The sequence below is a fragment of the Mus caroli genome, chromosome 2 (assembly GCF_900094665.2).
Source record: "Mus caroli chromosome 2, CAROLI_EIJ_v1.1, whole genome shotgun sequence".
In the NCBI taxonomy this organism is placed as follows: Eukaryota; Metazoa; Chordata; class Mammalia; order Rodentia; family Muridae; genus Mus; species Mus caroli.
Window position 1 is genome coordinate 86,473,412 of NC_034571.1, and position 27,747 is coordinate 86,501,158.

The 27,747-nt window shown below is 50.0% G+C and overlaps 2 protein-coding genes and 1 long non-coding RNA gene across 27 annotated transcripts in view; 2 read left to right on the forward strand and 1 right to left on the reverse strand.

The window, feature by feature from the left end:
- Positions 1-16,428, forward strand: part of Phf21a (PHD finger protein 21A) — a 178,936-nt gene extending 162,508 nt beyond the window's left edge. For 13 of the 24 annotated variants that reach the window (XM_029474152.1, XM_029474148.1, XM_029474154.1 and 10 more), the window contains 7 exons: positions 455-534; positions 966-1,026; positions 3,279-3,442; positions 8,618-8,773; positions 10,432-10,507; positions 10,844-10,947; positions 11,886-13,074. In XM_029474152.1, the coding sequence (XP_029330012.1) occupies positions 455-534; positions 966-1,026; positions 3,279-3,442; positions 8,618-8,773; positions 10,432-10,507; positions 10,844-10,947; positions 11,886-12,140 (896 nt within the window). In that variant the 3' untranslated portion in view covers positions 12,141-13,074. Of the gene's footprint in view, positions 1-454; positions 535-965; positions 1,027-3,184; positions 3,208-3,278; positions 3,443-8,617; positions 8,774-10,431; positions 10,508-10,843; positions 10,948-11,885 lie in introns of all 24 variants that reach the window. The other 11 variants (XM_029474164.1, XM_021185653.2, XM_029474168.1 and 8 more) reach the window with 3 other exon arrangements.
- Positions 16,429-16,805: 377 nt separating this feature from the next.
- On the reverse strand, positions 16,806-22,734 carry Large2 (LARGE xylosyl- and glucuronyltransferase 2). 2 transcript variants are annotated; one of them, XM_021155403.2, is made up of 15 exons: positions 22,664-22,734; positions 22,425-22,576; positions 22,252-22,349; positions 21,874-21,956; positions 21,557-21,680; positions 21,184-21,355; positions 20,985-21,089; positions 19,507-19,619; positions 19,291-19,416; positions 19,021-19,176; positions 18,768-18,928; positions 18,070-18,348; positions 17,685-17,834; positions 17,393-17,588; positions 16,806-17,262 (listed from the first exon to the last, which is right to left on the reverse strand). In XM_021155403.2, exons 2-15 carry the CDS (start codon positions 22,519-22,521, stop codon positions 17,053-17,055), a joined length of 2,070 nt encoding a protein of 689 aa, XP_021011062.1. In that variant the 5' UTR covers positions 22,522-22,576; positions 22,664-22,734; the 3' UTR covers positions 16,806-17,052. The 2 variants fall into 2 exon arrangements, with proteins under 2 accessions (XP_021011062.1, XP_029330416.1); XM_029474556.1 differs by having other exon boundaries at positions 22,252-22,576; positions 22,664-22,721.
- Positions 22,735-22,874: 140 nt separating this feature from the next.
- Positions 22,875-25,920, forward strand: LOC115030396. The gene is made up of 3 exons (XR_003835999.1): positions 22,875-23,457; positions 23,688-23,815; positions 25,411-25,920. It is a non-coding gene; the product is annotated as an uncharacterized LOC115030396 (long non-coding RNA).
- The last annotated feature ends 1,827 nt before the right edge of the window (positions 25,921-27,747 follow it).

The window sequence follows — 27,747 nt, forward strand, 5'->3', positions numbered from 1 at the left end:
TCTGAATGGAGGTAGCTCTGGTCTTTGTCTCACAACAGTAGCAAGTGTTCCTTTGACAAGTCCTTGTCTGTATCCTCCAACATCTGGACATCAGGATCCCAAGGACAGTTAGAAAGCTCAATGCCCTTATTATTTAATTCAGGAGTGGTTGGTAGCCTGTAGATACAGCTCATGCAGACCTGTACACATAGCAGTCTAGAAATAAATAAGAATGGCTATTTAAAGTGTGGTCCACGGCAACACTCTCATTCACAGAGCAGCATGCTGGAGGGGGTGCACGGCCTTCCTACTGAGAGGCATGAGTAGTGTGCTTGCTTCTGTTAAGGACATAGCGAAACAAAGCCTTTCCCCTATTCCTTATTGGTTGCAGGAAAGCTAGTATATTACATAGTGCATGTCTGTTCCTTAGCTTCTTCATTCTTATCTTCTAACCAAAGCCTTTTCTTTTCTCAAGAAATCCAAAGCAAGAGGCAGGAACGAAAGAGAAGAACAACAGCAAACCCGGTGTACAGTGGGGCCGTCTTTGAGCCAGAGGTACTCCAGCCAGCACTGGCCCTTCCTCATGCCCTGACTTCACTTATGGCTTGTTAGTCCCTCCCCCTGAAAGCCTGCTAAAAGCCCTTCTGTCTGTACTCAGCCTCTTGAGCTCTGTGAAATGATAGGCTTCTCTGCTCCCAGCTCCACTGTGTTTTGTCAATCACTGCTCACCTCGTAAGGTTTTGGAGTTTGAGTAGAAACAGTCCTGCCTTACAGTTTTAATTCATCCTGATTTGACTTTGCTGTTGTGAAGCAGAGGCAAGCCTGTTTGGAATATTCTCTCAGAGCCAAGTGCATACAGTCAAACTCCTTAGTGCTGAGACCTTGGGATAATTGTCCTGACTGGCTAGCATGTGATAGGCATGTTTGCAGTATTCGTGATAACCATGCTATTTCAATAGTCATCTTTCCTTCTTAAATCTCCAAAGCGTAAGAAGAGTGCAGTCACTTACCTTAACAGCACAATGCATCCTGGGACGCGGAAGAGAGGTGAGTGTCACCTAAAAACATCCTGCCTTGCTTTTGCCTTTGCTTTCTGTGTTGTGTTTCTTTTCTTTCTTCCTCTCTCTTTTCCATTGTCCTAGAACCTAGCTGCCCTATCCATTTAAAATAGTTTCTGTTGTTTTCTGAGAACATGGGGGAAAAGAGAGATTTCTTCGCCCTCTGAACACAGGGCTAAAGCTGACTTTTCGGGTCCTGGCTAAGCTGGCTCAGGAGAATGGAGTAATGGACTGTTTCTGCCCCCAAGCCTACCAGGCCATCCATGAATAGCTCAGTGAACAGAACATTGTGTGAAAGGAAGTGTTTGGCATCTTTAAGCAGCCTAGCACTGCTGTTGCCAAGGTGTTTCTCATACTGTTTCAGTCCTGTTGCAGTGAGGGTAGAATGGGGCTGCATTTCTGTGCTCTGCAGACTTTCCAAGAAGAGAACTTAGAATCTTTTATCAGTGAGCATCTCGAGCTAAGGAAGAAAAGCAAGCTGTTAAAACAGGCTCCCCCGTGCAGAGGCTCCAAACACACTGTTTGTTCTCTTCCTTCACACCTTCCTCTAGGCAGAACGAACAGCAGCAGCTCTTACCACACAGGTCTAAATAGGTCTTCATAGCTCAGGCTTAGACTCATAAACAAGGCACTGAAATCACTCTCTGATGTTAGTAATACATCCCAAGGTCCCTTTCTCCATGTGGCAATGTGTCCCTGAGTTACAGTTGCAGACTGGAAAGGTTGCAGAGTAGGTGACTAGCACGCTGCTCTCTGCTTGTACACAGCCGCTCAGAGCCATTGGAGACTTCTCGGGTTACTCTGCCCTTTGCCTTGGGCCGTGACAGGAGTGATTCTTTATCAGTGCTGTCCTGCACACGACCAGCCCATCCAGATGGGAAACCTTACGTTATTGCTCTGGACTGGCTCCTGGGTCATAGTCATAAGCTACTTCTTTGGTTTTGTGTTCAGCTGTTTTCTTAGTGACCACACAGTTCTCTGATAAGAGGGCTGAAGCCAGCGGCCACAATTAATTGGTCTGCTGGGAGATAGTATCTGCTTAGAGAACAACAGTTAAATCAGCCAGAAAGATCGAGGCTAAGTCCTGCATTCCTGTGCTTAGCATGTGCCTTGTATGGGTACGCAGAGGACTTGTTGTTGGCTATTTTTTCCCTTACAGCACTTGGTTCTTTGGAGAAAGACCGGGCAAGTCTCTGTAACTCAGCCTCTGTCTGACCAACACAGGCAGTGCTAGTGTGGTGTCCTACCATCATGGTACCTATGCTTGACCCTGACAGACTGATTGTTGGGAAAGCCTTCACCAGTGCTTGTAGGGAAATCTGGCCTCACTGGCATTTCCTGACGTTAGTGTGCTGGGCTTGTATATACTGACAGGTTATAACTCACGGGTTAGAAGCTATTACCCAACTCTCAGGAGACATGGACCTTGATTTAGGTCTGTGGTAAGAGTGGCTGCCCTAGATGTCCTGTGACCCCGGGCTCTGCTTTTTTAGACTGTTTGTAAATTGCCTTTGGGACGGGGGGACCACCCTGCCCTCTCCTTAAACATGACTGTTGGTGTTTTGAAGCAGAGGCAGCTCTCAGAGCACTGTAAGGGATCCCCAGGGCTTGGAAGCCTGTGAATTCCCTTGACTTCCCTGATACTCTTACACTCCAGCTGTTCCTAGAAACTCCCTTGCAGTGGCTCTGACAGCAGAGGGCCAGAGTAATTGGCTGGAATTCTGCCTTCTCACATTGTCTTCCTCCACCCTACCAGCAGGAAGGTCTGAACTGTTAGCAAAGAGACACAGAAAAGCAGAAATGCTGAGTAAGTCCATTCAGGGAGCAGAGGGCCATCAGCACTGATGGCTGCAGAAACCCCTCGGTGACTAATGCAGAACACACATGGATGATAAACACTGTTCCACCTTCAGCCATCTCCTGTTAGAAACCTCAGGTGTGATAATCCGGGCATGACCATGATCTACCCGAGATGGGTCTCCTTACAGATGCCAGCACCTTTAGCTATACTCCAAGACTCCCTTCTCCTCCTTTCTTTTAGGATTCATGTAGTCGTTTCTAATGACATTGACATCTTTGCTTCTTTTCTTTCCTCTGGCCTGTGTATTAACCTTCTGTCTGCTACCTCACTTCCCTTTCCATGCTAGCCAATGAGGAACACTGGCCAAAGGTATGTAAGATCATTTTCCCCTGTCTTTCCCTCCCCCTCCTCCCCTTTTGTTCCCTTCTCTTGGTATATAGGTCGTCCTCCAAAATACAATGCGGTGCTGGGGTTTGGAGCCCTTACCCCAACATCCCCCCCATCCAGTCATCCCGACTCCCCTGAAAATGAAAAGACAGAGGCCACATTCACTTTCCCTGCGCCTGTTCAGCCTGTGTCTTTGCCCAGCCCCACCTCCACAGACGTAAGTAACTCGGGGACATGCACTCTCTCCGAGAGCTCACATGGGAAAGCCATTGTCCTGTGCTGTGTCCTCACCAGACTGACCCTTCCTTGCTAGCCCTGGAATAGCAGGAGACAGTGCAGAATGCCTGCATACCTTGCCAGGCAGCTTCCTTATGGGGTCACAGCTGTTCTATGTCCTTGAGAGTCATGTTCACATAAATCAGGGGAGCCCAGGGTTCAGAGTCTGGATTTGATCAACTGTGAATGAGCTCTCAGAGGAGGGTGGGGACAGGGGCTGTAGTTGGGTGGTTTCTGTCATTGGTGTGCTGGAGGGGGAATGTGAGCAGGGCAGATGCTTCCAGCTTCCTCCTGCACAGTAGGCGCACCTCCAGAAGGGCACGAGGACCTGTCATGGTGGAACTGCTCAGAAACAGATTCCAGGGCTTTACATGCTCTGCTGAGCAAGCTCATGAGGCTAGGGACACAAGGAACAGCCAAGCACTACAAGCACTTGTGTTCTGTAGGAAGAGGGAGACAACAATGGAACAGATATGTAACCTGTCAGGCACAGATGAGCACAGGGAGGAGAAATGGAACAGAAGGCATAAGGAGCAGTGCCCAGAAGGCGAAGACATCCTCCATGAAGGGAGAGGGGACCTCTCAGCTGTGTGTGGCAAAGTGTGACCAGAGAGGGGATAGGCCTGCTCAGACAAGGCGTTTATCCTAAGTACCATGGGAGATTACCAGAGGACTTTAGTAAAGGGATGAAATAATATTCCAATTACACATTATTATTACACAGTATTACTGGTAGACAGGCTGCAGTGCAGCACACAGTATCACCGGTAGACAGGCTGCAGTGCAATGCAACACACAGTATCACCGGTAGACAGGCTGCAGTGTAATGCAGCACACAGTATCACCTGTAGACAGGCTGCAGTGCAATGCAACACACAGTATCACCGGTAGACAGGCTGCAGTGCAATGCAGCACACAGTATCACCTGTAGACAGGCTGCAGTGTAATGCAGCACACAGTATTACTGGTAGACAGGCTGCAGTGCAGCACACAGTATCACCTGTAGACAGGCTGCAGTGCAGTGCAGCACACTGTATCACCATTTGCTCTGACCACTTGTTGCTGCATTTTTGTGTGTGTGTATGTGTGTACTTGCACCCACCTGCACATGCAAACACATGCGTACACTTTTTTTTCTGTGTAAATTAAGAATCTTCACCTCAGTGAGGTGTGGAGGCACACACCTTTAATCCCAGAATTCAGGAGGCAGTGACAGGCAGGTCTCTAGTCCAACCTGGTCTACAGAGTGAGTTCTAGGATAGGGCTACACAGAGAAACCCTGTCTCAAAAAATAAAAAATGAAAATCCCAAAACAAACAAAAAAAGGAATCTTTACCTCTAAGAATAACAGTATTCTGTTGTATAGCTACCATGTGGTTATAATATTATGGGAATTTAACATTGGTTACATGTCAGCATGTAATACTAAGTTCATATTCCAATGTTCCCACTTAACCCAGTAATTGCATTTGTCTGAGGTCACTCTTGGCATTTATTATCCTGGTTGTGTCACCTTACTCTCCTTTATTCTGAAATGGTTTCTTAGGCATTCCTTTCTTAAATTACAGTTTGTTCATTTAGAGTGTATATGTCTGTGTGTACATCCTTGCCATGGCACAAGTGTAGAGATCAAAGGGCAGCTTTTGGGAGTCAGTTCTCTCCTCCCACTGTGTGGGTCTCAGGAACTGAACTCGGCTGTCAGGCTTAGTGACAAGTGTGTGCGAGCACAGAGATGTCACCAGGCCCTTTGTGTCTGTGTGTCTGTCCAGTGGTGGCGTCCTCTTCACTGCCTCAGTTATTCTGCTGAGTTTGCCCCACTGCACTGTGCCAGTCCCCTCCAGGGTAGACTGAAGCATAGGGTTTTGAATGAGCCTGGAGTCAGGGGTGACAGGCCCCTCTCAGTGAATCACAGCAGGAGGTATGTGCTGTCAGCCTCTTGCTAACTTTCATCTCTTGAGATCATTTCCATTGAATTTTTTTCACTTGAGAAAGTCTGTTTTCACTCTGGCTGGAGGTGGCTTTGAGTCTGCCAGACTGTTTCCCAGAGACTTGGCCTCCTTTGATGGTTCCTGATGCTTATAGAAGTGTTTGGATTCTGAAAGAAGCACTTTGTAGAAAGAGACCTTGGGAAGGATGGAATGAAGCAGGGAAGCCAATAGGGAGGTCCAAACAAGGGATGATGACAGCTGACTGGTCCTGATAGAGCAGTAGATGCAGGGATGGAGAACAGGGACCAGTTCTGTTTGTAGTTTGAAGAGTCTCTTAGATTAAATTGAGTAATGAAAAAAAAAAAAAAAAGGAATTCTCAAGGATAAATATAAAGTTCATAGCCTGAACAGCCAGAAGGCTGACAGAACATTTACGGAAGATGACAAGAGGGACAGGCTTGAAGCCACAAAGCAAGAGCTGCTTTGTCTGTGTCCTCATCCCTTAGGAACTGCAGGACTTCCTGTTAATGTCTTGGATAAAACGATCCTGGCACAACCCTCTCCATGAGAATGCCACTTGAACCCCTAAGTTAGAGTTCTGGAGGCAGCAAACAAAATATTATCTTTGAAGAAATGGGGTCACAGGAGAGTTCTGCTCCCAGCATTTCCTTCCTTGGACATATCTCCTGCTACAAATTCACCCTGGTTCTAAAGACTTGGCGTTCCATCCCTCCTTCCTAACCTTTGCCCTAGTAACCGATGCAGGTTTCAGACAGGAAGCTAACAAGCACCAGGAGTCCCGCCCTCCCTGTCGGAAACCATGTTTGCTAGTACTGAAGACTTTTCCAGCTCTTACCCCGGTCTAGTGTGGTCAAAGAAGTCAGCAGGTCCCTGACCCCTGTGCAGTGCTTTGCAGTGCTGGGGAGGGGCTTTGTTCTCGAGTTACTATTTATGCCATGTTACCCTTGTCCCTTGTCTACATTCTTTGGCTGAGTTGAGTTTAGTCTTTTTTTTTTTTACAAACTAGACCTACAAGGTCTGCTCCAGTCAAATCACAAACTAAAAGCTTTTGCCAAGTTTCATCTTAAAACGTGAACATTGTTCTTTTCATAAATCTAAAGTCAAAGTATGCTTTTCTTAAATCACTAAAAATGTTCAGCACTTCCCAAGTTAAAGCCAATCGGATACATTTTTTTTAAAAAGATAATTGACTTCCTACTTTTATAGTATCCCAACAGCAGCTGAGACTAAAGTCGGCGCACAGGTCTCTGAGTGTGTGCTGCTGGATAGCATAAGCCTGAACATTAATTAAACAGTAACAGTTGAGAGCCAAGCACTTCCTGGGGATCAATAACCATCTAGAAGGGCTTGATAGTACAGACCCAGCCAGACACTGTTCCTCAGACGCCCCTTGTAGCTGCCCTCATTTTTATGAGAAGGGAAGATTTGCTGACTGATGAGAAATCCTCAGCACAGTAAAGCCAGACTTGGTGGGATAGCATGTTCTCAGCAATGTCACAGCCAGGCACGTTTTGCTTTTTGTTTGCTTATGACCTGTCACCAGGGTTAGGCCTTTTGATCTCCATTCTTGAGGCAAAGACTACCTTGACGGACGAACCGTCTCTGTATTTTATACTCATTCTGACATTCTTGGAATTTTGTTTTTAAAGTGTTAGGGTAGAGCAATTCTCAGAATGTGGTCTCGAGTCACTGGCACTTTTCAGGGGTATACAAACCAAAATTGTTTCCATGGTAGCACTAATGCACCCGGCATCACTTGTCCACTCTTTCTCAAGACTGCAGACACAGCTTCCCATGTGAGAGCATGGCTACTTAGTGCTGGCATGTGTTCTTGGGTTGTGTTTTATTTTCAGTGTACTGTTGCTATAACTTTCTGTGATTCTGTAACTAACTCAGAGGTTGTCAGTGATTTTGAGTACACAGAAATCCCAACACTCACAAATGCTAGACACTGTTGTCATGGTATATGTAAATATGAAATTTGAAGGATGGAGCTGGGGGGGATACATGCACATGTTCACTTGCATAAACATACAAAGGGGAGTTTCCCACATGATTGCCTGGATCATGCGACATGATTGGAAAGATGCGTTCCCTCAGTGGTGTGGTAGAGGAGGACGGACTGGGCATCACTGTCTGGCTGCTTACTCTGTAGTCCTGTGGTAGGATTCCAACAGAAGCTCTAGACACCCTAAAGCAGTGTGCCAGCACTGACTTGCTGGGAGTCCTCCAGCTCGTCCTTCAGTTCCCCTTCCCTGGCACCTTAATCCATGTGTCAATCCTATTCAGAGAACAGGTCACACATCAACTTGATGGTGGAACACACCTCTATAAGAGCTCTTGATTTTATTTTCCCTGTGTCTCCCAAATTTTAAATATTTGTACTTTCTTGTCGTTTGCTGGTGCCTCATGTTCTGAGGCCCAACGGACTCCCCTGAGCACCTAGTGAACTGCCACAAAGGGTGCAGTAGAGTGGACTGGGGCTGCTTTCTCTGTCTAGTGAAATATTTTATGGGAAGAATGAAGCCTTCCAGGGGATGTGAGCAGCAAATGCCAAGTACCGGTTCTGCAGAGTGTTGCCAGCTGTGGCTGTGGCTCCTTCAGTTTCGTGTTAGAAGTGTGTATCAGATCTCTTTGCTCCTGACTTGGGCTTTCCCATTTGAACATTCACTTGAGGAATATTTCCCTAAGCAAGCAAGAAGTTCAGTAAATCATTATTTCTTGCCTGTATTTCCAAGTTCTTTTTAAACTCCTTCTAAAATGATAGATAATAAACTTTGCTCCTGTTAGTGTGAGGATCTGTGGTCAGTGGATCAGTGCCTGACTGGGTCTGGTGTTGGAAATGCCAACTGTTACCTAAGCAGTTGATTTTGGCCCAGACAACTGAGTTGCTGCAAACTCTAATTTATAAAGTTAAATTTTTGCTCTAAGTCTGAAAACATAAAGGAAGTCCTTATTCTAAATTGCCACCCTAGAAATTGAGCTTTGTGGAACAAGTGGACGTTGTGCCATTGAAATCTCCTGCTTTCCATAACACTAAAATTGGAGATCCATCTCTGAGCCATCGGCTCACGTTCAAAAACACTTATGTGCAGCCACGGTGCAAAAGGTAACATTAAATTTTGACCATCTTTATCATTTTCTTACCTTTCCTCTCTATCTCATAGGGTGATATCCATGAGGATTTTTGCAGTGTTTGCAGAAAAAGTGGCCAGTTGCTGATGTGTGACACGTGTTCCCGTGTGTATCATCTGGACTGCTTAGAACCGCCCCTGAAAACAATTCCCAAGGGCATGTGGATCTGTCCCAGATGTCAGGACCAGGTACTGGGGTGAATCACCTGGATGAGGGACCAAGGAAAAGAAAGAATGACATGGAAACTGCTGTCCTTCCCATCCTGGAATAGGTTTCCCTTCTCTCTTGGCTCTCCTCCTGGTTCGTGAACAGCACGCAGGCACACAGCACAGCCTTTGTCCCTCCCAGGCTTCCTGACGCATGACACTTCCTTCTTTGGGAAATGACTTGTGTTCCCTTTCCAAGTCCAGACCCTCAGCCCCATGTGGGGGCAAAGGCCTGTAATCCCAGCATTTAAAGGGCTGAGCCAAGAGCTTAACAAATTCAAGGCCAGTCTGAGCTACATAGTGAGATGTACACTCTCACTGTGAGAAAACAAAAGAGAAGATAAATTAAGGTCTTTAAAAGCTTGTTCTAGGCTGGGTCTGGTTGTGCATGCCTTTAGTCCCAGAAATTGGAAGGCTGAGACTGGTGGATCTGGGTTTAAGGCCAGCCTGGTCTACATAATGAGTTCCAGTCAAACAGGGCTACAAAGTGAGATAAAAAAAAAAAAAAACAAAAACAAAAATCAGAAAAACAACAACAACAAAACTAAGCTAAATAATGAAAACCTGATTTGAGATCATTTTTTAAACTTTTCCCTTTCTGTTGTTTGTAACACTGGGACCCAAACCAGAGCATTGTGCATGCTGCTTAAGCATTTAGGGCCTTGTGAATGCTACTTATGTGCTCTACCATTGAGCTGCATCTTAAGTCCATGGTGTGTTGAAACAAGATCTCTCTCTGTAGCCCAGGCTGGCATTGAACATGGGATCTCCTGCCTTGGCTTCCTGGCCTACAGGTACGACCACACCTGACTTAGTCCTCATCCGTCCACTCCAGTGTAGTAAGAGTGCCTTCTCCTGCTCCTCTCTCACACAGTCCCCTGACAGGCACCTACACGGGGGTGGGAGAGTAGGGGGGACTATTTAGAACTATGTTTAGCATCCTTTGGGTGTTTTGAGGGGACATAACTTAGCTAAATTTGAAACAGATGACTTGTCAGATCAAAGGCAGAATTGCCCAAGGTGACTGCCGTCATGCTGGTGTCCTTGTGCTTCTGGTGCTAGCAGTGGAGAGTAGTTGGGGTGTGTGTCTTTCGTTTGCTTGGTTGAATGGATGTTTTGGTTTTGTCTTAGCTTTGAGACATGGTTTCACTGTGTAGCCCTGGCTGACCTGGAACTCTCTGTGTAGATCAGGCTGCCCTCAGACTCATAGAGCTCCACCTGCATTTGCTGTCCACCACACCTAGCTCATGTGGCCTTCTTTAATTTTTATTTTTATGTGCTCATTTTATGTGTATCTGTGTGTTATCAGCTTGTATATCTGTGCATGCCTAGTGTCCTGTGCCTTCAGAGGTTGTTCGATATTTGGGACTGGAGTTACTGACAGTTGTAAGCTGCCATGTCAGTGTGGGATTTAAACCTGGTGCATCTGGAAGAATAGCTAGTGCCCTTAACTCCTGAGCCATCTCTCCAGCCCCTCGCATCGCCTTGATACAGGAATGCTCCCAAGTCTCTGCCTTTCTCTACAGTCAGGGATTTTTAGTGATGCTTCTACAAGCTTCCTTGGATCTTGTCTACAGCCACAGACACTGGTGTTTGGTGTTATCTTGGGTCTCAAGGGAAAACTATTAACTTCTTTTCAGATGCTAAAGAAGGAAGAAGCAATTCCTTGGCCTGGAACCTTAGCCATTGTTCATTCCTACATCGCCTACAAAGCAGGTAAGATCTGCCTACAAAGCAGGTGGCAGGGGAGGTGGGGTGGAGGTGTGGGGGGAGTCACTGGAGGGCTTCCAAAAAAGAAAAAGAAAAATGTTTTATTGAATAAAGTAGAAAGTTTGTGAACCACCTTTTGAGGAGACTGTGAAGTGTGGCACCCCCTATAAAGCCCGGCTCAAGCCACCAAGGCCAGCATATCCAGTAGGAAAAGCCCATGGAGTCAGGTTCTGGGTCCTGACTATATGACAGCAGACACTTTCAGGGCTGGTATCTTTGGTGAACAAAGCCAGGCAGGCTTTTCTAAAGAGTTCATGGTTTAAATGTTACTTTTTTCCCCAGCAAAAGAAGAGGAGAAACAGAAGCTACTTAAGTGGAGTTCAGATTTAAAACAGGAGCGGGAACAACTGGAGCAGAAGGTCAAAGAGCTCAGCAGCTCTATAAGTGTAAGCCACTTCTCCTTCTAGATAACCCAGTGCCTCCGGTCTTTCCTCGTATGAATGTGATCGACTTGGCAGCTGCACGTCTGCCTTCAGAGTTACTGTGCAGCACTCATGTGCCATGGCCATGTGCCACCTGCCCAGGCTCTGAGTGCCCTGTGGCTGCTGTCTGAGTGGGTTGTCAGTCTGCTGGGGAAGAGATGGGGTACCAGTTGCACCATTGTAGCACCCCCCAGTGCCTGCACATTTTGAGCAACCTAAGTCCCCTTGAGTGACTCTTTTAGATACCTGATTTACTAGGTTAAGGGAAAGAGTTCCAGCCGGCAACCAAACTAGAAGGCCTGGTTCACTGACTGGAGTCTTTTGACATTGGGCTATCTCACCCCCACTCATGCACTGCTTCTAAGTTATGAGTGACTAAATGATCCTCCACAGACCTCAAGTCAGGCCCTGTATCCCTCACTGGCTCTGTTTGTTTGTTTGTTTGCTTGCTTGTTTGTGTTTGTTTTTGGTTTTGGATTTGGTATGGTTTGGTTTCTCAAGACAAGATTTCTCTGTGTTAACAGCCCTGACTATCCTGGAACTCTCTCTGTAGACCAGGCTGGCCTTGAATTCACAGAGATCCAGCTGCCTCTGCCTCCCAAGTGCTGGACTTAAAGGCGTGCGCCACCATGCCTGCTGTCACTAGCTTTTAAATCACCCGTGAGCAGAGCATGGCAGCTGCAAGCTTTAGGACAGCTTTCATGGCGACTTTCATGTGTCCAGTAGAGTTGGCTTTCACCCTACCATCTCTTGCCTCTTGTATCTTCCTCCTTTGGTAGTGTCTGCCCACACCAGGCAGAACAGCACAAGTTATAGAGGCTGTGTGCCAGGGCTCAGGGACTGGGCTGTGGGGGCATCTTTCTCTGGGGCTACTGAGCGCCCACCATTATCATTTGCTGCAGAAATGTATGGAGATGAAGAGCAGCATCCTGGCGCGGCAGAAGGAGATGCGCAGCTCCCTGGACAAGGTGAAGCGGCTCATCCGCCTCGTGCATGGCGTTGACCTCTGCAGACCTGTGGACTCGGAGGCCACGGTGGGGGCCCTCTCCAATGGCCCAGACTGCACTCCCCCTGCCAACGCCGCCTCCACACCCACCCCTTCCCCCTCCTCGCAGAGCTGCACAGCGAACTGTAACCAGGGGGAAGAGACTAAATAACAGAGCCCTTGAGGCGGACATGCCACAGTCCTGGTGGCGAGGAGACGCTAGAAGAGCAAAGCCGGATTTCTTCTGGAAAGTACAGAGTTCTTTTGGTTCTTTGGTTCCAGAGAGAGAGAAGATGCTTGTGCCAGGTGGCACCCGAGTTTGCCAATTGATTCTTGTTATTCTGTGTGTACATGCAAAGACTGGACCATGTTACATGAAATAGTGCCAGCTGGAGGTTCTTTGCCAGCACCATGCCAAGTGACATAATATATTACTCTCTCTATTATACACCAGTGTGTGCCTGCAGCAGCCTCCACAGCCACGGTGGGTTCGTTTTTGTTTTGTTGGGTGGGGAGCAGGGACGGGCGGAGGGAGGAGAGCAGGTTTCAGATCCTTACTGGGAGCCGTTTGTTTAGGTAGAAAAGACAAGTCCAAAGAGTGTGTGGGCTTTCCTGTTCCTAAACTTTTCACTACCATAAAACCAAAAAACGAAAAAAAAAAAAAAGATAAAAAGATAAAAAAGGAAATAGAGATTTAACTAACCCAGTGCCCAGAAGAGGGACGGGAAGGGCTGGGAGGGGGCAAGGGTGGGAAAGTATATGACATAAGCAGTATTTAACGTTCCTGGAGGGACCTAGTGCAAGAGGAGAGCCCCGCCCCTCCCTAACTCGCCCCGCCCACAGCCTCCTGCAGCCCCTCCCCTCTGCTTGGTGTAGTGCAGAGCCCCGGGTGGTTCCAGGCCTTGCTAAGCAGGGAAGGGAGGGTGCTAGGGGTCCGGAGGGAGAAAGGCGGATCAGAGGTTTACTTGAAAACAAGCTCCATCCCTTTTCTATATTTATAAGAAGAGAAGGTTCTAAGCAGAGCAGCACGACCCAGGTGTGTGTGAATGGAGACAACCCTTTTCTCTTCTTCAAGTTTCTTTTGTTTCTGTTCTTGTTTTGTTTAAACAAAGTTTTGTTTTGTTGTTTATTTTTCCTTTTTTTCTCTTTTCTTTTTCTTTCTTTCTTTCTTTCTTTCTTTCTTTCTTTCTTTCTTTCTTTTAACAAGAACTAAAATAAGAAATAGAAAAGCTGTTTTTTCAGGCTGACGGTCCTGTTGAGGGTAGCGGAGACCTTGCATGATAGAGTAGGCGTCATAGTGTCAAGTGAGGTCGGTGAGTCTGTGTGCGTCCTGTGTCATCAGTCAGGCACTGTTCTGGTTTGTTTGTTTTGTTTTTTACTTTCTGGTTTTGTTTTCTGGTTTTGTTTTTTGTTTTTTCATGCAAGGGCAAAAAAAAAAATCTTTGTACCTGGGGAAAACAACTTTTTTTTTTTATTAAAAAGGAAAATAAAAGATATTGAGGTCTTCCTAGTGTTACTTAAATTAAGATCAAGGTAAGAAACATTGTAAAAATTACAAAAGTGCTATTTGTTTCCTAAAAACAGTGATTTTTATTAAAAAGGTGTCAGAACTGGAGAAAACGCTGTGTAATTACAGTTTTTTAGCACAGAGCCTACTGATCCTGATGACATTTTACTGTGTTGTGTCTCTAGACTGGTGCGCCAGTTTCCTGCAGGGCCGGGTCCTCCCCCTCCTCGCTCCTCCCTACTCAGACTTGCTGTCTCCTTGGTACAGGGATCTCATCTCCTTTGAAGCCAAAATGGAATGTGCATAGTGTCAGGGCATCCCCACAGTCTCAGACCTTGCTAGAATGCAGGCTGGTGCCCACCTAGCCCTTCCCTTGGTGCTGCTCTGTCTTACAGCCACCAGCATTATTTACACCTCGGGGGCCCCTCGGGGGACTGACCAGTGAGGCTCCTCACTGCCTGTATACTTGGCCTCCAGGAGGGTATAGGATGCAGGCTGGCTGCATCAGGGGGGAAATGCTTTGAGAGTCTATATGTCTCTAAGAGCCCAGGTAGCCTTCAAGTCCATCTTGCGTTAAAGAGAGAAGTCTGAAGCTCTAGTGGGTCTCTGCCTGCCAGCCCCAAGGTCAGAGTTCACTCCCATTCCACTCACTCACATGCTTCCTGGGTGTTCCTGGGCTAGAATCACTATGCTTGCCTTGTGTGGCCTAGTGTAGACTTTTCTTCTTGGAAAAATGGGGTTCTGAAAGGCTCTCTACTCATCTCCCCGACAATGCCATAGGGAACATAACTCTACGAGATGCATGCTCCCAGTGGAAATCTTTATCTGATCCATGTCCTTGAGTGAAGGGACAGAGACCTAGGCTCTACCCCCAGGTCTGAAAGCATCATCTCTGAGCCCCTGAGCCCGCCAGGCTCCCAAGTCTTGGAGTAGCAGGAAAGACCCCTTTGCTTCTTCCTTACCCAGTTAGGTCCAGGGAAAATGAGCTGGATCCTGACTGAAACTACAACAGACAAGAGGTGCTTGTGAGAGTGAGCCAGGCCCACCCACACCAGCCACCCATTCACTTCCCAGCGTTTGAGAAGAGGGCAGGCAGTCTGGCCACACAGGCCTCAGCTTCAGGCCTCTGGCTTCAGGTTGACTGAGGGGAGCAGAGAAAAGCCCTCTTTTCTTATTTAGGAACTAAGGTGCTGTCTAGTTAGCGGGCGTTGGAGATGCCTGGACTAGTTGGATCTTTGGCAGAGGATCAGAGACCAGCTGCAGGCTGATATCCTGTCTCAGCTCCCCCAACCTGCCAACCCCCTGTTGGACTTGTCTGGGCCCATAGGCTGGGGCTTGGCACATACTACCTACCTGTGACGGGAAGAGGTTGACAAGCCATCAACAATCACTACAGGCCTTTGCTCCAGAAGAGCTGCTGGTGGCAGCACGGGACCCGAGCAGCATAGACTCCCATCTTCTGATGTTTGGAAATGAGTTGCTTTGAGTCAACTGGAGTGAAGTAAAAAAATGTAGCCCTGCTCCAAGCCTCCACTGTGGGCCCTGCCCCTTCCGTCTACTTGCCCTTACCTCTGTCAGCACAAAGCTCTTCTCTGTCCCTTTAGACCTGTGCGCGTACCTGGGACCACCTGGGACATACACACATGCTGCCCTGCCAGAGCCGCCTCCAAGCTCCCATCCTCCCTCCCCTACCTGCGTGTGTTGCTCTTGTAGCCACATGTGTAAGGCTCACTAGCATGGCAGTCACTTTGGAGGGCCTTGGACTGGGAGCCCCTTGTCCCCAGGGTCAGGCTGGCAGGTATAGGCCATAGAGGTCAGCACCATCGCCTTCCTCCCCTAAAGGGTCCTCTTTCTTTCTGAGCCACTGTCTTGTCTGCCTCCGCTGAGCTTAACCAGTTCTCATTTTTTCCCTTGCTTGTCTGGCTTTGGGAGGTAAGGCTGCTAATGACACCCTTCAAGAAAGTCTCAGTAGCAGTCCCCGATGGCTTTACCTGAGTAGGGCCTGCCTCTATAGCCAGTAACAGCCACAGGCAGCCTCCAGCTGGCCCCCATCTTAGTGACTGGCATCCTCTTAGGGGCACCTCTCCTGCTGCTGCTTTTTGTCTCATGCCCATCAGGCAGTGGTAAGGTACATGTGTACCCAGCACTGCCCAAGCGACTGTGTCTCCAGCTGTCTGTCTACACCTACAGCTGCCTCTCTGCTGCCTCTCTGATGCTTCCTCTTGGGGCTTGACTTCTTCTTGACTCTCCCCACCAGCCCCCTCCCTCCAGCTCACAACCTTTAAATGGTCTCTTCCCTTTAGGCCCTCCTTTGGTATGGACCTTACCTAACTAAAGGGCTGAACTCTTGAGGACATTCCTCCCAGGGGCAGGAGTAGGACGGACCAGTTGGTCCTTCTCTGGACACTGGGTTCTCCAGACCCCATGGCTTCTGTTGAATGCAGGCTACTTTGCTCTGTGTAAATGACTGTGGACCTTGTCCCACCCCACATCCCAGTACCCCTGGCAGAAAACAGGAGTATCACTTCTCATCCTACCTTAAGCCGGTGCTCCTGGTCAGCTCCTCCCCGAGAAGGAATTGGGTGACCCCTGGGGAAGATTCCGCTGGTCCTCCCCAGGGAATGAAGAGTCCCGCCTGGCAGCCTTGGCCCCTGCACCCCTCTCCAGTGTTCTTGCTCTTAGCCCAGGGTGAGTTGCAGTCAGATGGGGGGGGCTGAGCAGACCAGAAGTCAGCGAGCTCCACCACACATACAGCCAGCCAGACCCAGTCCTGTCTGTGTCCATGCCCTTTGTGATTTCAGTCTTGGTAGAATTTGTATTTGGAGTTTTGTGCTTCAAAGTTTCTGTTTCGTTTGTTTGGTTTTTGTTTCGAGGGGGTGGGGGGTACAGAGCAGCCGATCAATTTGTATTTATTTATTTTAACATTTTACTAAATAAAGCCAAATGAAGCCTCTCGGCCTCTTGGTGTTGCGTTTGGGGCTGGGGTGGGAAAGTGTGCACAGGAATCCCCACCTCCTGCCTGTGGCCCGCGAGGGGTCAGACAGTCCTAGAACTCTGGCTGGAGTCTCCTCCCGCCAGATGATGCCCGGTGACGCCCTCAGACCCCAAAGAGCCTGTGCTTCCCCAGCCAGAGCACAGAAGCAAAACAAACAAAAAAAAGTGCGTTTTAAAACTTCATTGTGGGGCTAGACTTTACTGAAATGTCTCGGGAGAAATGGGGACCTGGGTTGGTCCCCAGCACATACAAGGTGGTTCATGATCACCTGTGATTCTACTTCCAGGGGATCTAAAGCCCTCTTGCCACATACATACAGACAAAACACTCACACATAAGATAAAAAAAAATTAAAAAATTTTATTATATAAGAGAATTAGAACTAGCCCCAAACCAGCTGAGGCAAAGGAGGGCTGGATCCCAGTGTGGAACAGCAGAAGGAACCAGGAACCCCACAGATGCTCCACTCTGCCCCTTCTGACAAAAATTTTAAATAACTTAAATAGCAGTAAGGGTGGGCCACCAGGGTTCTCCAGCCTCTACAGGGAACGTGTAAGCCATAGCTAGGGCAACGGGGCAAGCTCAAGCCCGGCTTCGGGCCTGCTGCAGGGCAGTGAGGTATTTCAGGGCTGCAGACCCATAGCGCCTTGACAAGTCCTGGTGGAACTCCTCCTTGAGGGCCTGGAGACAGTTGCGGTAGGTGGGGCTGGAGCGGAAGCGGGAGATGTCCAGACTTGGAGTGTGGGGCAAGTGGATAGAGAAGGCCTCAGGAAGTACCAGGAATTCATATTCCTGTAAGAATGGGGACAGAAGCCAGGGCTGAACTGGGGAGACACAGTAGTGCCGAACTGGAAGCTTGTGCCATAACCCACTAGGAAGGAAGGGGCAGATCACAGCCAGGGCATTAAGGTGCCCTCCTTACCTGAGCATCCAACTCTATAATGTGGGCCACCTTGTTCCAGCCAAATCCCACAAAGCGAGGATCATAACGGGGGCAGTCACGGGGTACCACCACGTAGGGTTCATAATCAGCTGACCACTGCACACGGTATGGTGCCTGGGCTTCCCGCCAGCGGGAATAGTCTGTGGATGAGTGACCCTGTGGCCACTCGTGGTACCTGTGTAACAGAATCAGGTGCGAGCAGGGAGTAGGAGTTTGTGAGCTCAGGGTGCCCCAGCATGGGAACAACAGAGCAGAACCTGGCCCCTCTTACCTAAAGGTGTGAAGGGAGCCGGCATCCAGTAAAGTCAACAGCTCTGCCTTAGAGTTTGGGAAGCTGAACCGGTAGTGTAGGGTCTCAAATGCAGGCACCACCAAAGCAGTCTTGCGCCGACTGTCCAGCTCCAGCTGCTCGATAGAGGCCCTGGGGAGAGGCATGTGGGCACTCAGCCCAGGGGCCTCACCCCTGCTGAGCCGCAGCCTCACCTTCCAGGTAGCCTTGCCACATGGAAACCGCTTTTTGAAACAGGACATTACCTCCATGGCTCAGTAGCAGCCCAAAGAAAAGGCCTAAGATGAGCTCCATTTTGTGGAAACCACTGAGCTCCAGAAAGAAACAGGAACACAGCAGCCTAGGGTTCCCAAAATATCCTGCCCACCTGAGGTAGTCGTAGAGGGAGTAGGCAGGTAAGAAGTCAATATCACTGAGGAAGACGTAGGGTGTGAGAGCCTGGGCCAAGGCCACGTTGCGGAGCTGGTTGACTGGATAGAGAGGACCGTCCTGGTACACTACATGGTAGGCCACATCCTTCCTCACAGAGAGCACTGGCGACGTTTCCACAAAATGAAGGAATTGTTGAGCCTCTTCATCTGTCAGGTACAAGGCCAGGCTCATGGGGCCTGGCCAGTGCCTGCACAGGGCTTCCAGCATCTGCAGCCTGAGGTGAGGTGGGTCGTCAGCCCTACGTGGCCATGTGTGCACAGAAGCCCAGGGATGGCTGGAACTCCTCCCCAGAGTTAGCTGTTGAACCGCTCCCTCCTGTGACTAAGCACCTTACAAGCACACAGAGCTGGTGTGGTTTTCATCCTCACAGCTACCCCTAGGTGGGTGCATCTACATTTAACAGCTGAGCAAACCAGAAGCCTGAGATACTGCAGCTTATTCATGGTTCCCCAACACTGAACAAGGGCAGTTCTAGGCATCAGAGAGACTTCAAAGCCCAAGCTTTCCCCACCATATCCAATGTCTCTGACTTCTGGGACCCTCCCAGGGACCAGCAGCTCACTACCACATTTCTCTCAAATCCTCAGTCTCAGCCTATGCAGTGCTACCCGAAGCTACCCTCCACATCCTCACCGGTCCATAGAGAGCTGGGCCACCAAGGTGACATCGTGAGGCCGGGGAGGTGGTGGCTGGTGGGGCAGGAAGGTGATGTGCACCCGGTGCACAGTGAGCTGCTGTTGGCGGAACTCAAAGCAGGGCTCTTCCTCATCCAGCTGTGCTAGGGCCTGCTGCAACTGAGCAGGGTTCCAGGAAGGAAAGAATGACACGCCCTTCAGTACAGAGGGGCAAGACCTTCCAAGGACAAGCCAGTATGGCCCCATCTCACCTGCTCGGCCCCAGGAGGGAACTGGTTGGGACATCCAAAGAGCTCTCTTCGCAGTAGCTTCCCATCATACCCCAGAAAGGTCAAGTGCAGATTACGGAAGAATTCTGCGTGCTTGTTCTTCACTCGAAGCTTCTTTGGTGAATTCCAGTGGATCACCTGAACATTCCGGAGGTATCAGCAACAGTCAGGTCAGTGTGCCTTGTGCCCCTGCTCCGTGCTCCGCCCCTCCCTCGTGCCCCGCCCCGCCCCCTCCCTCTCCATCCTGCTGACTTTGAGGTCAGCTGCTTCCAGGTAGCAGCGCTCAGCCAGAGTGTGGTCTGACAGCTGCACGTTCCAGACACAGGGCAGGGGGTGCACCAGATGGGGGTGCTCCTTGATGACCGCATTGAAGATGTCCTAGGCAGTAACGGCAACAGCTCTGCCTTAGAGTTCACATCTCAGTCCCCAGCCCTCCCCTCAGTTTTGTTCCCGCAGATCCCCCCATACCTGGTCAGCCAAGGAAGTGGCCATCAGAGTCAGCAGCTCTCGTTTGGCTGTCACCTTCCACATCTGCTCCCAGCCAGTTTGCTGGAGCCTGTCCAGCCACAGCAGGATCACACCTGCCAGCAGGGAGAGAGGTTGCCATGCCCACCGGGACATCCGGATCCATCCCGAGTCTTTTGAAATGTTCTTTTTGTAGTATGGGGCAGGGGAGGGGGGTAAGCCCGGACCCTCTTACACTCAAGATAGCCTACCACTGAACTATACCTGCCAGCCGCTTTTTAAATTTTATTTTGAGGAACTAAAGAGATAGATACATGATTAAGAACACTTGTTGCTCTTGCAGAGGACCCAGGTTCGAGCCCCAGAACCCACATGGTGACTCACAGCCCTCGTAACTCATTTCAGAGGATTCGGTGCCCTCTCTGATCTCCATTGGTTGTAGGCATGAATGCAGTGCACATACATACATGCAGACTAAACGTTCATACACATAAATCTTTTTTTTAAATATCATTTTGAAATAGGACCTCACTAAGTCTCTCTGACTGGCCTCAGACTTGCCATCTTCCTGCCTCAGTCCCCAAGATGCAGCACCACACCAGGCTGCAAGGTCTGAATTGTACAGGCGGTCACCTAACAGTGCTTTGGTCAATACTATAAAGCACACACTACAGATGGTACATGATTAAATGAAATAAAAAGTCACCAGCTAGCGCTGGTGTAGCTCAGTCGTAGTGCATGTCTGTCATGCATAAAGCCCTGGCTTATGGCACCCGCTTGGCATAAACCAGAGAGCATATACCTGTAGTCCCAGCACTGGGGAGACAGAGGCAGGAGGATCAGAAGTTCAAGGCCATCCTCGGGTACACAGTTAAGTTCAAAGACAGACTGGATGCATGAGTCCTTGTCAAACTGACCAACCAACCTACTTCTACCCGGTACGTTTCCTCCATGCCTTTTCCAGTTTCAGCTATACAGACACTTGCCATTGAACTACAGCTGCCTGTCAGTAGGCACTCACTCAACCCAGTAACATGCCTGGTGTTCTCAGGCCACACCACAGCCTGGAGAAGAGTAAGCTAGCCCATCTGGGTGTGTGTAAACACACCCTCTGGTGTGTGCACAGCAACAAAATTGCCTATTGGCAAATGTCTCAGAATATGTCCAAACTGTTAACACAGAACTATATTTTCTGATGGTTCAGATGCAATTGTCCGTAATTCCCTTGGGTACAGAAACCTCCCCACGACAGGGTTATCAACTCTTCCCATTATGTGGATGGGAAAACAGTCTCAAAGGGAACAAAGAGCTGGCACCACCATGTGGTACAAACACAAAAGTTAGGTGAGTTCTCTTCACCCACGGTCTGGTCCAAAGCATTGGCAGAGCTCTTTCGGGAGGGCTTCCTAGCATTCTGTGCCCACCCCACCCCTGAGGCCCATACAGCCCACCCAATCCTGCCTCCCTCACCACTGTCCCACCTGTGTTAAATCCCCTGCCCAAGGCAGGCCAGGGCCTATGGTTCTTCCAGAGGTTGCCCAGGTACCAGTCGCTCTGGTTCTCCACGAGACCGACCACCTGCTTGTCTGGGAGGGGAGGGTGGGAGGGAGCTGCCTGGGGATGTGGGCTCTGGGCAAGCTGGGGAAGGGGCAGGCTAGGGCAAGGTTGCAGGTGTCTCACCAGAGAAACGACCAAAGAGTGCCCAGAGCTCCACAATGTCAGAGGAGAAAGTGACGTCGGTATCCAGGACGATGACTTGGGCCAGGCTGGGAGGCAGGATGCTGGGAAGTACTAGCTTCATCAGCCCATAGAGGCCAGAGTAGTGCTTGTTGGGGATCCAGGAGACCAGGGGCTGTCGGGGGTTGGGGGGTGGGGAGAACATAGCAAGTGGCACAGCTGGACGTAGCCACTGCCCCCCCCCCAAAGGATGAAAGATTTCAGCTCCAGGAGGTCTAGTAGGACAGAGTCTCTCCTCTCCCACCACCCACTGCTGGAAGGAAGAAGAGGGTGGGCCTAGCTGAGCATGATCGCAGAGGGGAAGACTCCTTCCTGCCTTGAGTTCTTCCGCATCATAGAAGCTGACCACCAACGCTGGCACCATCCATGTTCTGAAGAGCGTCTCCAGGATGTTTCTGGCTATGGCATCAGTTATCAGGTGGAGGTGCAGCGGATTTTTCCTTTTGGGTGGAGAAAGTTAGCCTGACATGGCTGTGTGGGAACAATACAGGATTCTCCCCACGGGAGGAAGCCCTGTCTGCTACAAGGAGCTCTTGGGAATGTTCTGATGGCCCCCTTCATAAGAAAGGAAACTCAGAACAGTGGGGCTTTGTTACGGCAGGTTTTTTGACCCTCATCCAGGCCTGTCTGTACCTGTAGAATAGCAGGGACTTCGTTAGGGTAATAATCTCTCGGCTGGAGTTGTATCCCGCACACACGATAGCCACATGCAACATCTGGGGAGGGGACACCTAGGTCAGCAGCTCAGCAGCGGCCCTCAACTTCTACTAGCTAGCTTAGCCATTTTGTAGCCCCACCGAGCGGAGGTGGGGATGGGGGGAAGGGGTGCCTAGATGCAACCCTCAATTTCACAAGTGAGGAATTAGAACAGGAGTGGAGGGCGTGCGTTGCAATTGTCCTCTGGTATCCCAGCTGGGTAGCCACATGTCAGGTGCTGTGGTTCCCACAAATGCCCAGATGGTTGGACTGGGGGCCAGGAACCTCAGGGATGGCAGCACTTGGCCCAACTACCTCGCACTTGGGTGGCAGTAGAAGCTGTGGGCTGGAGGCGGAGAGGTTGCGACTCCCGTACGGGTCTTCATCGAGGGTAGCAGTTGTGCCTAGTCCGTCTGAAAAGACACGTGGCGTGAGCAGGCAGCGGTCACACAGGGTCCCTTCTTCCCCTGCCCAGCTCCGGCGCTTACACTCCGGGTCCCGGCCGAACAGGAAGAAGCCAACCACTAGCAACAGCAGCAGCAGCACGGCGGCCCCCATTGCCCGGGGGCGCCCTCGGGGCAGCATGACTGTGGGACTCAGGGCGGGGCGCGACCCCGGGCTGCAGGCTCCATCACCGACCCTGCGGACCAAGAACCATAGCAAGATGAGCACTGGACCGCGGGGCCCGACGGCTGCTCGCCCTGCCGTGCGCAGCAGCCGGCCTCACCTGCTCCAGTGGCTCCGGGAAGGCCCTGTTCCTCCTGCGACCGCCCTGCAGTCAGGTCCTGGGCAGAATCCTGAACTAGCCCCGCCCCCAACCTGGGCTCAGGTTTCACCTTTGCTTGGCTGAGCTGGAAGGGGCGGGGAGACCCCCGGCAGGGCCCCGCCCCTGCACCGCACGGTCTGGGAACCTTCAACCCCTTTTAGGGTGTTTTGCACCATGGCACGGGGAGGGCTAAAGGCCTTGGGGACGGCTACCCAGGGTGGTCCTGTGCCCACTACCTGCACCCTCCTGGGTCTGGAACGGATGACTCTCAAAGAATTGACAAACACACCGCGGAAGTTTGGGAGGCTGAGGGTAGTGGGATGGGATTGGAATGTCCGGCCCAGAGGTTAGGGACACCTGCTCAATTCGACGACAGGAGGCTGGGCCTGCTGGGGACACCTGTAGCCTGCAGGCGTCCTCCCTGGCCCTTAGCCCTACCCAGAAGCAGACTGGAAGATGCGGGCACTGTGCCCTTTTGAAGGCCACCTCCCCTCCTGCTGGCCAAGAGCCTCCTTGCCGCTGGGGCAGGGCCAGGCATCCCCCACTCTTGTTTCTAGACAAGCTGTGATTGTGCCTGGCTCCAAGGCCTGGATTTCTTCCTCCCTTTTCTCTCCACCCTTCAGCGGGCCTCCGGCACGCCTTTTGCCCTGTAGGGGTGCAGGGAGCTCTGGACTGTGAAGGAGACCCGCCACGGTTGGTTGAGCACAGACTGAGTGCCAGGCCCTGAGCTAAGTGTTTGCCAAGTCTTTACTCAGGTAATCTTCACATCACCCGGAGGACACAAGATGAGATTGTCCCTGAAGAGTGAAAGGAACCTACCTATAGCCTTTGGCTACTTGCTAGGCAGGCAGCCTCTCACTTCTCTTGTAGGCTCCCAGCTGTGGCTGCTTTCTCTGTCTCCCTCAAGCATCTTCTACCTCATGACCTGCCCCTGCCCTTCCTCCTGGAATGTAGTTTTCTCAACATCTCTTACTTATTTTCCCAGGTCCTCAAGGGAAGCTGAAGTTGCCTGTTTGTTCTGGGAGGTAGCCCCCACCTCCCACACCTCCACACACATTCCAGGCGCTCAGATGTGTATGGAAACTGGGTGAGAACTTGGACCTGCCCTTTAAGGTAAGGGCCTCACCAGCAGCTCAAGCTGGGCCTTTTAGCGGGAAGGTCCAGTTGTATAAAGGGAGGCAGATCCATCAACAGTAGCCTGGGGCTGGCTCCAGTGATCGGAATGCCTTTCTCTGGGAGATGAGGATCAGCCTGTAGGTCTTTAGCGGTTGCTATGGACACCGAAAGCCGCCTCTTGGACTTTTAGGAATTAAGAGAAAACCCTGGTGTGCAGGGCTTTGAGGCCCGGTGCTCCATTGTCATCCTCAGCCTGCTGTGCAGTTGGGATCTGGGTCAGGGGTGGATGAGAGTGGCCCTCAACCCAGAGCAATGGTTGTGGGAATCAAAATGTGAAGGAGCACGGAGGGTCACAGGCAGAGAGAGCCTAGACCAAGGTAATTCCATAAAGAGAGGTGAGCTGGTGGAGATACTAACTCTGTTGATCCCACTTGGGTCACTCATGTGGATCCTGTCGAAACTTTAGCACTGTGGGTGGGGTAGTGAGGGGGAAGGGCAGAAAGATCTGCTGGACCTCCAAGAAGCCCTTTGGGAGTCTTCCAAGGAAAGGAAAGCCCAAGTGAGCCTAGTCCGTAGGAGCTGAGACCTCCCCCTCTCCTGCCATCATTTGAGCCAGTTCTTTACTTTGTGACCTTGGACCTGTCCCGCACCCTCTCTAGGATTCTGCTGCCCTCTTCTGGGCCTGTCCAACTGGTCTTTCTTCTCCCCATGGTTTGGGACACACTGAAGGTGTGAGGATCCAGCACAATTTATCCCGAGGCCTTTGCAGCCCAGCCTTGCCACTAGGTCCAGGCAGGAATCCAAAAGGGAGGGGCCTCCTGCCTGCCTGCCAAGCCTGTGCACACACCTCTGCTCTTTGTCTCTGGAGCTTGATCAGCCTCCAGATCTAGAAGAAGAAAAAAAAAAAAAATCAGGCAGCTCTGTTGCTGCCAGCCTGGCTGGGCCCAGTCCCCTCTCCTAGAGAGATGAGCTCTTCACTGTTGGGATATGGAGGGGAGGTGGTGGACCACTCTGTCCTCCAGTGCCTCTTTCCTTCTCAAAACAAAAGACCATCTGATGAAATCCTGCACCTAAGTACTTGCCGGCATGCACACACAAGTACAAACACATACACCTTCACTTCAGCGGCAGCAGAGGGCTGGAGGAGTGGCCCAGAAGGCAGTAAACTCATTGACTTCTTGAGGCCAATTCCTAAGCCAAGCTTGCCTCATCGTGTCATGGGCTAGAGGACACTGCCAGAGCCATTTTTTTTTTTTTTTTTTTTTTTTTTTTTTTTTTTTTTTTTTTTTGGTCAGGGCCTTGCTGTGTGCTACCTAAAATAAGTGGTTGGGCCTCCTTGGGCTTCATCTGTGTAAGAGTTCCCACCAATCGACGTATGACATTCTTTCTCATGGCTGTGACAAAAGAAACACCTGGCAGAGTAAGCTTAAGTGGGTATTTATTTTGGTTCACAGTTACAGGGCACAATGCATCCTAGCGGGGAAGCAGTGGTCTCCTAAGCCAGAGGCAGCTGGCCACATTGTAGCCACAGTCAGGAAACAACAGGAAGACAGCGCACGTGCTCAGCTTGCTTTCTGTTTCCTTCCGCTCAGGACTCTAATCCAAGCAATAAGGATACAAACATCCAGACCGAGGCCCCTAGATTCAGTGTTTCTGGGAATACCAACCATGGATGCGTTGCCATAAACTCGGAGCTTTGTTGCTACAGCGATTCCAAACCCACCAAGCCATCAACGAAGATCGAGCCATCACAATTGCCAGTAGGGTGAGGAGCAAGTGAGGCCTCAGGACAGGGTGAAAAACGACTTCCACAGTTCCCATTCCACAGACTCTTCTGAGGTTCACCGCACCTTTCCTTGAATCTTTGCTGATACTGGCACCAGTGGTTGGCAACAATGGGAGCCTGGCTCCACATGGATCAAAGAAAGGGAAGGAAGTAGTGGCATGTTGGGACTTCCTGGTGAGTGTGCTGCTTAAACCACCTGGTTCTGGCTTAGGCTAACTCAGCATTCCAATGTCGACTAGACACAGCAGGTGCTTTAAAAATTAACTTCGGTTTGATTTTTTGTTTTGGTTTTTTTGTTGTTGGTTTTTTTGTTTGTTTGTTTTGTTTTTCGAGACAGGGTTTCTCTGTAGCCCTGGCTGTCCTGGAACTCACTTTGTAGACCAGGCTGGCCTCGAACTCAGAAATCCGCCTGCCTCTGCCTCCCAAGTGCTGGGATTAAAGGCGTGCGCCACCACGCCCAGCTTGATTTAATTTTTAAAAACAAAATCTTACTCTACCACAGCCGACCCTGGAACTCACTAAATGAGAGAGGCTGCCTTTGAACTTGCAGCCATCCTCTTGACTTTGCCTCCCGAGTGCTGGAATTACTTACAGGAATGTGGCACTATGTCCAGCTTTTGATTTTAAAATTTATTTCGGGCTGGAGAGCTAACTCAGCGGGTAAGAGCACTGACTGCTCTTCCAGAGGTCCTGAGTTCAATTCCTAGCAATCACATGGTGGGTCACAACCATCTGTAATGAGACCTGACAACCTCTTCTGATGTGTCTGAAGACAGCTACAGTGTACTCATATACACCTATAATAAATAAATCTTTTAAAAATTATTTCATTGTATGCATATGAGTTTTGCCTGCATGTCTTTATTCACGTGTGTGCCTGTAGAGATTGAATGCCCTAAAACTGGAATTATGTATCATTGCAAGCCATCATGTCGGTCTTCTGCAAGAACAAGTGGTCTTTTACTCCAAGGCATCTCTCCAGCATCATGCCCAGCTTTTAAAAAGATTTTAAAAACGAGACAGGGTTCCTCTGTGTACCCCTGGCTGACCTGGAACTCACTTTGTAGACCAGGCTGGCCTCGAACTCAGAAATCTGCCTGCCTCTGCCTCTGCCTCTGCCTCCGAAGTGCTGGGATTAAAGGCGTGCGCCACCACTGCTCGGTTAAACGAGCATTTCTTGACCCCTGAATCCATCAATTCCAGCTCTCTAATGAGAATTTTTATGAGTGTTTTATTAATTGTACAAAACAATGTGCTTTGTCTCTTGTGCTGGCACATGCCTTTAATCCTGGCACTTGGGAGGCAGACGTAGGCAGATCTCTATGCATTTGAGGCCAGCCAGGGGTTCACAGTGAGATCCTGTCTCAAAACATGCAAACTAAAATAATGAGCTTCATTATGACATTTTCGTACATGTACGTAATATAGTGGATGGGCGTAACGGCATATTCTGTCCTTGTCTAAAGATAATATCTGGTAGGGTATTAAATAAATGTATTACAATTCTTTATATACCATAAATTCGCGGGCGGACTCCGCAATGGCGCAGATTTGCCAAGCCCTCTCTTCCCACAGCCAATCAACTGCCTCCCAGGAACGGTTCCCTCCCTCCACTTCTGCAGCACCTTGACAGCATTGCAGCTCAGTTCAGGAATGGAACCTTAGGAGTTTCCACCAACTCTTGGAGGCCAGCTGAGAACCTGGAGGTGCATCCAAGGGCCGGAAAACGCTGGAATTCATTCCGAGTTCAAGGTCCAAGTCGGGCCCAAATAATTTTGTAGATGAGGAAACCCGAGGTGCAGATCGGGGAAGCTAATGCGCAGGGTCGTCCCTAAACGGTGAGCAGAAGGATAGGCCAGGGTATTCTCCAAGGAGGGAGTCATCGGGTACGGGTTTTGGGGGTCCATGTGTTCTGAAGAAGCTGGAGCCGAAGCCACTGTTCTAAATCTGCTGGTTAGGCTTGCCCCAGCAAAAACCCGGCACTGGTTTTTGTGAAAAACTCGAGACTGGCGGCTGCTGAGACCTATTTACGACAATTTCAAGGTTCCCTGTGCCTTAAATCCCAAACTCTTTGCTTCCTGACCCTCCCGTTCGAGCTCTCGGCGATCTGCTGAGAAAGTCTGAGGCTCCTTAGTACCTTCTC